The sequence below is a fragment of the Barbus barbus genome, assembly GCF_936440315.1.
Source record: "Barbus barbus genome assembly, chromosome: 46".
Taxonomy (NCBI): domain Eukaryota; kingdom Metazoa; phylum Chordata; class Actinopteri; order Cypriniformes; family Cyprinidae; genus Barbus; species Barbus barbus.
The window spans coordinates 17,013,738-17,022,388 of NC_136724.1; the positions used below are offsets into that span (position 1 = coordinate 17,013,738).

General features: G+C 41.0%; 1 protein-coding gene across 1 annotated transcript; it reads left to right on the forward strand.

Moving 5' to 3' along the window:
* Positions 1–1,657: 1,657 nt before the first annotated feature.
* On the forward strand, positions 1,658–8,197 carry LOC306864686 (activated CDC42 kinase 1-like; the record flags this gene model as incomplete). The annotated part of the gene is made up of 15 exons (XM_079408845.1): positions 1,658–1,705; positions 1,889–2,066; positions 2,341–2,411; positions 2,828–3,055; positions 3,145–3,297; positions 3,737–4,014; positions 4,091–4,217; positions 4,299–4,445; positions 4,578–4,672; positions 5,356–5,550; positions 6,087–6,178; positions 6,306–6,350; positions 6,435–7,798; positions 7,881–7,976; positions 8,066–8,197. 15 exons carry the CDS (start codon positions 1,658–1,660, stop codon positions 8,195–8,197), a joined length of 3,249 nt encoding a protein of 1,082 aa, XP_079264971.1.
* Between the last annotated feature and the right edge of the window lie 454 nt (positions 8,198–8,651).

Below are 8,651 nucleotides of genomic sequence, written 5' to 3' on the forward strand. Positions count from 1 at the left end.
GATGTATGGTTTGTTAGGATTCGACAATATACAACTATTTGAAAATCTGGAATCTGAGGGTGCAAAAAAATCTAAATATTGAGAAAATTGCCTTTAAAGTTCTCCAAATGAAGTTCTTAGCAATTCATATTACTAATCAACAATTAAGTTTAGGTATATTTACGGTAAGAAATTTACAAAATATCTTCATGGAACATGATCTTTACTTAATCTCCTAATGATTTTTGGCATAAAAGAAAAATCGATAATTTTGACCCACACAATGTATTTTTGGCTATTGCTACAAATATACCCCAGCGACTTAAGACTGGGTTTGTGCTCCAGGGTCACATATTGTGCTGTACGTCTTTATAAAGCCAGTGTGAGTCTGTTACATGTCTTATTCTACAGTATCAGAGTTTCAAAGGGTGTACATTTACACCCACCCTGCCTCCTACAACTGTGTCCTATACTGGACCTCCTCATAAATGTGCGTAGGGCATCTCTAGAAGGGAAAGGGATGCCATGTGGTGTTCTGTCTGCTCCTCTTAGTCATGCTCTAGTTGCCAAGGGTTACTGCGTCATTGTCATAGTTTATTATGTGCTGTCATCACACTCAGCGGGCGGTTTCTGATGGTTTAGGTGTTTGGTGAGAAAGTGTGTATAAATATGTTTATGGACATCTGTGGACAGTTTTAATTCTGGGTGTTTGACATGCTGTCTCTTACTCACACGGGAGGCTGCATAATTCATCAGTAGTGAATGGGTCATCATGTCCTGATGTACATTTCCTCAAAATAATCAATGACGTTTTGACAGCCTTGCTGTATATTATAGAGCTCTCTGAAATGGAATTGGTTCTGATTGTTAGGCTAATTGTGTATACTGTCTGTTAAATCTATCTAGCTAACTAGCTATCCATTCATTGTAGAGTAAATGCCCTGACATGTAATGTGGTGTCATTTCCTGTCAGTATAAAAATGGTGATAAATAAAAGAAAAAGGTCAGATAATGTTGACAATGATGTTGACATATGTCAATATGTTGTTTTTTTTCTTTATTGGGGTGGGAGGCTAAGCAGTGACGGTAAGCACATTCAGTTTTATACAGCAATACTGCATTTAAGGATTGTGTTTGAGGTCTGCTGCACTCGTACTGCAGCTGCAGTGACTCAGCAAGAGAAAGCAAAATGCTGCTTCTCAAATGGAAATATTTTACCCTTAACAAGCTGTGAACTTCTTTTTATTCGTCTGACTGAGACTGGAGACTTAAGGAGATGAGACTGAGGATGGATGCTTACATGTTTGGAAGACAAGACAGGGCTGCAATTAACTGGATTTAAGGCACTGTCTGCACTGATTCATTCATCTAAAAGGGTGGGAATAATCTTTCACACTAATTCTCCGGAGGCTGGGCAGAGGTTTTGCAACAGAAGACACAATTTCACATGAGACTGCAACTATTGTTTGGTCGAGGAATCAGGTTACTCACTTTATTCTTGACTTTAGCTTATAAAAGAGAGAGCTTTTGTAGCTGCTGATGGGAAGAAGAAGAATCAAACAAACGTATCTTAGAGATTAGAGACGCTCGACAGTTTACTGTGAAAACAGGACACACCCCGAGGGAGTGCGGTTCACTCATACACACACTGCCTGAAAGCACTGCTTTCCATGCAGAAATGGCGGCGGTCTCCGAATACCAGCGGCACTATAATGTAAAAGACCAGGTAAAAGATGAGGTTTACTTTTTTTTTCTACACAACAAAAAAGAACTGTATTTTTATCTTGTTTTATAATAAAAATATCTAAAAATGCTTCAAATAAGATAGGTTTGCTTGAAAAGCAGAACTGTGGAGGATAATAAGATTGTTTATGCTTAAAACAATGTGTCTAATGTTTTGTGTGTGCAGCCAGACGGTGGAGACATGCAGTCTGAAGAGGGAACGGAGTGGCTCATGGAGCTGCTCACCGACGTGCAGCTTCAGCAGTACTTCATGCGTATTCGTGATGAGCTCAATGTCACACGTCTCTCACACTTTGACTATGTCAAAAATGAGGACCTTGAAAAGATTGGCATGGGACGCCCAGGTGAGAGGGGTAACGTGTTTGAAGAGTTTTGAATGTTTGGAAAATGTATTTATTCATTTTTTATATATATATTTTATTATTAATAATAATTATGTATATGTTTATCATTTATTTGGACTTATATTTTGATGTATTTATTTGTTTAGACAGCGCTGTATAATATAATATAAAAGATTAGGTGAATATTATAGTACATTTTATTATATTGTATATTGAACATATTTATTATATTTAGACCTCTTGGCATTTTTTCTTCTAATATCTGGCTCTGCAGGTCAGAGACGGCTGTGGGAGGCAGTGAAAAGGAGAAGGGCAATGTGCAAACGGAAGTCATGGATGAGCAAGGTATGGTGTGCATCCAGAAATGAAAAATGTCTGATTGTAGGTAAAACTGACTTCGCTTCAGTCAAAAGGGGGCGCTAGAGAGCCTCCCCTTCTCATCCATTTCTTAATTTTTGGCTACGCCTAAGTGTATCATTGTGTGTGAAAAGAGCCACAAAACATCCCAGAAGAGTGTTAAATTTTGATGTGTTACCATAGCAACACTACTTAAGATCAAGAAACCTTTCGCATTTTACATCAGCTATTCTTGACCTTATCAAGTCTGAAGTAATTTGTGGAAGCTTTCAAAGCCGTTTGAGGATCTGAGCTTCATATCGATAATCACAGATGTCTTCCGGGCATATGAATGACATGTATTACTAAATTTGGAGCTATTGCATCTTTGAGGCATAGGCAGGTGGAATCACCCTCAGCCGTAGTCTCTGTGCTTGGGCCAGCAGGTGTTCACCGGGAAGCGACCTGACTCTGATTCCCAGACCCCAGAGGTGTTCCGTAGCTCCTCCCCATCCTCGACTCAACCAGACGGCCAGCCAGCCAATCTCACCTGCCTCATCAGTGACAGAGACATCACGCTCTACGAGAAACTGGGAGACGGCTCTTTCGGAGTGGTGAAACGTGGAGAATGGCAGGCCCCGTCTGGAAGAGTGGTAGGAAAAAAGGAAAATAAGTGACACTAGTAATGATGAGATAGTAATGATAGTAAATATAAAGCATAGTATTTCTTCCTGTGCTGTAGCTGAGTGTGGCTGTGAAGTGCCTGAAGACAGACCTGTTGGAACAGGATGAAGGTCTAGATGACTTCATAAGGGAAGTTAACGCCATGCATTCCCTGGACCACCACAATCTCATTCGTCTCTATGGGGTTGTCCTCACACACCCCATGAAGATGGTGAGGAATGATAATTGAAGTACTGAAAATAGCATTCTGGAGCAGCAAAAAACATGTTTAAAATAAACTGTTTCTACACTAAATCAAACTACTGTTCAAAAGTTTGAGGTCACTACGATTTCTTTATATTTATTAGAATGATTTCTGAAGGATAATAGGACACTGAAGACTGGAGTAATGGCTACTAAAAATTCAGCTTTGCCAACAGAAATAAATGACATTTTAACATAGAAAACTCTTATTTTCAAATTGTAATAATATTTCAAAATATTACTGTTTTTACTGTATTTTTATCAAATAAATGCAGCCTCTGTAAGCATAAGAGACTTCTTTCAAAAACATTTTACAGACTCCAAACTTTTAAACAAAAGTATAAATGATGTTCCTTTTGTGTGAGCTATCATTTTAAAGCACTTTGTCCATTATTTTTGTGTTTCAGGTGACGGAACTTGCCCCATTGGGTTCTTTGTTAGACCGCTTGAGGAAGCGTCAGGGTCATATTTTGATATCAGTGCTGTGCCATTACACTGTTCAGATCGCCTGTGGCATGGCGTACCTGGAGTCCCGACGATTCATTCACAGAGACCTGGCTGCACGTAACGTCCTTTTAGCCTCCAACGACCTCATCAAAATTGGTGACTTCGGCCTAATGAGGGCCTTGCCTAAGAACGATGATCATTATGTGATGCAGGAGCATCACAAAGTCCCCTTTGCCTGGTGAGAAGAGTAATATACCAACTTCTACTTACTATTAATTCCCTTAGCCCCTATCAACATGCTCTGTGCATTGCAGGTGTGCTCCAGAAAGCCTAAAGACCCGAACCTTCTCCCATGCCAGTGATACTTGGATGTTTGGAGTAACATTGTGGGAAATGTTCACTCATGGACAGGAACCTTGGGTTGGACTCAATGGTAGCCAGGTATACTCTCATACCTGACCCTGAAATCTATTTTTCTGTAAGTAAAGTTTGTGTGACATTTGTATGTGTCCTTCTGTATAGATCCTCCATAAGATCGACAGGGAGGGAGAGAGGCTCATCAAACCAGAGGACTGTCCACAGGACATTTATAATGTCATGCTGCAGTGCTGGTCGCCCAAACCAGAGGACAGACCGACATTTGTGTCCCTCAGGGACTTCCTTGTGGAGGTAAAGTGTCGGATAACAGCAGAGGGTGATACTGGATAGACAGAACATTCTTTTGTCAAGTCTTTGCACGTACACAAGAATGTCAAAACAATTATTAGTCGTTTTAATTTATTCTTTCTAACTTGCTTATAGACAATGCCTACCGACATGAGGGCACTGCAGGACTTTGATGAGCCAGACAAACTTAAAATTCATGCTAATGACATCATCACCATAATTGAGGGAAGGTGAGGACATATTTTAGTAGTTTTGTCAATTTGATTTTTGCTCAGCCGGGTTTGAGGTAAGACTATCATGTGGTCACTGTAAACCTACAGTTCAGGAAAGAAAATATAAGTTTGAAAATAATAAAAAATAAGGATGTTGACATAAGCGTGTTAATGTAAGTTAATTAAAATTATTATTTTGAAACTCATATTAACTTAAAAACATTTAACACTTTTACAGAATTTTAATTTTTTTATAATAATAAGATTAATCGAATCTATTGGCAGCTCACACACAAAAACTGCATATAATTTTGCTATATATATTGTATATATATGCTACAGTATATGTATTGCATGTGCATGTGTGTGTATATATATATATATATATATATATATATTTGCTATACATTGTGTTCATCTCTCTTTTTCCTTCCGTTCTTACCTTAATTTAATAATTTGCTCTTGTACAATGCTAATATAAAAAAACTGTTATCTAAATAGATTTAATTATTTAGATTCCTTTATAAATGAAATTATTTGTGATGATGTTTAAGAACCCATAATTCCACATCGAAGTAAACAGTAATTTACTTCGATGTGTAGGTGTCCTGCACTGTTTATGCTATAAACATGAATGCTGAACAGACACTTTTACAACAAGGGTTTAAATCTATTTTTAAACCCTTTTTTCTATGCTGCAGAGCAGAGAACTACTGGTGGAGGGGTCAGAACAGACAGACCTTGAAGGTAGGACAGTTCCCTAGGAACGTGGTGACCTCTGTGGCCGGTCTGTCTGCTCACGACATCAGCCGACCTCTCAAGCACAGTTTCATCCACACAGGCCATGGAGACACAGACCCGCATCGTAGCTGGGGTGCCCCTGACAAAATTGATGAGTAAGTTACCATCACCATTTATGAGTGCCCTTTTGTTAACAGACTCTAAGGGATATTGATTTCTCAGGGAACAGATTGCTTTACTTGTGTTAACCACTAGAGAGCAGCAATATATTATTCTAAAGTAGCAATTCTCAACCTTTTTGACTTAAAATCCCCTGCTGGCACAATATTCTAAGACTTCTCAATAAAGGCTATTTTCTGTATTTCTACTGTAATTTCTGCTGTTTTCAAACTTTTAGCATTAGCAGAAACTGCAACCGTTGATATCTTAATTAACCATGTTTTGTGATTTCAAATGTTTGAAGGACTAAATGATCCTCAATCAAAAATCAAAAACGGTTATTGAGGGGAAAATTATATATATGTAATAATTTTCAATTTACTTCTTTATTTTGTGTTTTTTAGGTTTTTAATTTTAATTAGAGTTCCCCCTAGTGGGCCCCGGCCCCTTGTTGGGGACCACAGGAAAACTGTATCTTGTGAAAATATATAGAGGTGGATTTTGTTATTTATCCAGTGTGCTTTGTGTTCAGTCTGTACCTTGGTAATCCCATGGACCCACCAGATGTTCTTGGGATGGATTCAAATGCAGCCAAACCCACTAAACTTCCAAACCGGGCTAAAAGTAAGCAATCATTTGATCTTGTTGAGTTGGGCTGTTCTGTTCTTCTTCAGATTCAACACTTCTCTCTTTTGCTCTGCTTATCTTTTTTTTTCATTTCTGATCTTTTTTGCTTCAACTGTTATGTCAGAACAACCTCCTCCTAGACCTCCTAAACCAGTCGTTCTTCTTAAGAGTAAGAACTATTTCTCTTCTTCATTGCAATCACTGCATTACAAAAGCAAATTTCCTAAAGTTTTGCCTGATGGCTTGTTCCCAGAACCATTTTATGACTCTGTGCTGGACAACGATGATGAGCTGATAGTGACGGGCGTGAAGAAGCTCTCTCTCAAGACTCCCACATACCTGAGTTTGCGCCTCCGCCCTTGGGAAAGCACTAGTCCAAGCGACCGCCTTAGCGAAGTCTCGCTCATTGACTTTGGAGACGATAGTTTCAGCTCCACATCACCTTCCCCCATTACCGAGACACCCAACCCCAGCACAGCGAAGCCACCTGTGTCCTACGCCGCTTCCATCTTGGATATGGCGCCACCACAGAGCCCCAATCGAGCCCTGCCAAACCCCATGCACCCTACTCCAGTGGTGGATTGGGACATGCGACCCCTGCCTCCTCTTCCGGCATACGACGAGGTGGCTTTTGAGTGTGCAGAGCAAGAAGACATGGAGGTAAGCTCCATAAATGCATCTGTGTCACAGGAGGACGTAGTGTCCGAACAGAAACAATCAGAAGATGGTGTTAAAATCGATGGTATATGCAACATTGAGGACAATCTCTTTCTACCAACCAAGCGTGCTGAGGAAACCCACTCCTTTTCACAATCAGCAGACATCTTCAAGGAGCTACAAAGGGAGGCGATGGTGAAGCTTCGGGTCCCTCCAACCGGACGTTCCCTCCCTTCTTCACCGCTCCCGACTCCTTCAGCTCTCGTACCACACCGCCAGATCATCCTGCCCTCCTCCTATGAGGACAAGCCTCAAATCCCTCCAAGAATCCCCATCCCGCCCATGCGGCCCTCTAAGCGGGCAGGAATATACGGCAGCAGATTGTCAGTTTCCCTTGGAGACAATGAAGACGGGAGCCGATGTCCACCTCAGATACCCCCAAGGGATCACGCTCTATCTCAACCCAACTCTCGGGCACCAAGCCCCATGGCGCCGCAAGGCGGCTCCCCTCAGCAAAGGTCCAGCCTCTGTTGTGTTGGATCTCTGGGTTCCTGCCTGTCGCCGTCATCGTATTCTTCCGCGCCATCCAGCTCCTCCACCATGTCTCCTACGTCCACAGCCACCACTACAAGTTCTCAGTACGGTTCTACTCAAGTAGCCCAGACTCCAGCCAAGAGTCCTTGCATCCTTCCTATCGTGTACGGTGGTGTGAAGGCCAGCAGCACTCATTACTACTTGCTACCTGAGAAACCGGCATACCTGGACAAGTATGAAAGGTTCTTAAAGGACGCTGAGGGAAATGAGAAAAAAACTACAAATATGGCCACTGTGAGACCCATGGTTCAGCAGCAAGTTAACAAGCCCAATACCTCCCCCAGCCACACCAGTGGGACCTCCAACAGTCTTGCCTGGCCGAGCACCACCCAAGCAGGTGCCTACAACCGTGTAACGCTCCAACAAGTAAGCAACTCAATATGCTTTCACCGTTGGCTACTTAATGATGCCATGGTATTTTGGGATGACCGATTTGGTGTTTCTGTAGGTGCAGGAGGCAGTACATGGAGTGACTGTAGAGCAATGTCAAACAGCCCTTCAAGCACACGGCTGGAATGTTCAGGAGGCCGTGAAATATCTGAAGGTATCTGTGTGCTTCTTTTCAGACTCAAAATAGGGAGGTACACGTGGATAATACAAGAGCATTTACACATATATTGATTCCTGATGTAGGTGGAGCAGTTGTTTCGACTGGGTTTGAAGGCTCGGCCTGAATGCTTGGAAGCGCTGGAGAGATGTAGCTGGAATCTGGAGCAAGCCAGCACCCAAATGCTGGACTCCTACGGTCCATCTAGACATAGGTAGTATGTGATGATTAAATAGATCAAAAATTAAAATTGTCACCAATTACTTACTCTATTGTCGACTTCTGTGGAACCTAAAAAAGAACATTTAAAATATGTCTCTTTTTTGTTCATACAATGAAAATCAATGGAGTCCAGTGTTGTTTTGGACGCCATTAACTTTCATTGTAAGGAAAAAAACTCATTCTTCAAATGTCGTCTTCTGTGTTATGCAGGAAAAAGAAAGTAGAAAGAATACATTCATCATCTCACTGATATCTCTCTGATTTGTGTCAGGTTCTAATGGCAGGAAGTAGAAGAACTGATCTCCATTCCGCTGCAGCTAATAAAAGTTGAGTTTCATCTACAGCTCATTGACTCTGGACCAGTAGATATTTGCAGGTCATTTGAATATTCATTGCTTTACTGCTTATAATAAATGCAAGACAAATGCAAAATTCACTTACTTGAAGTAC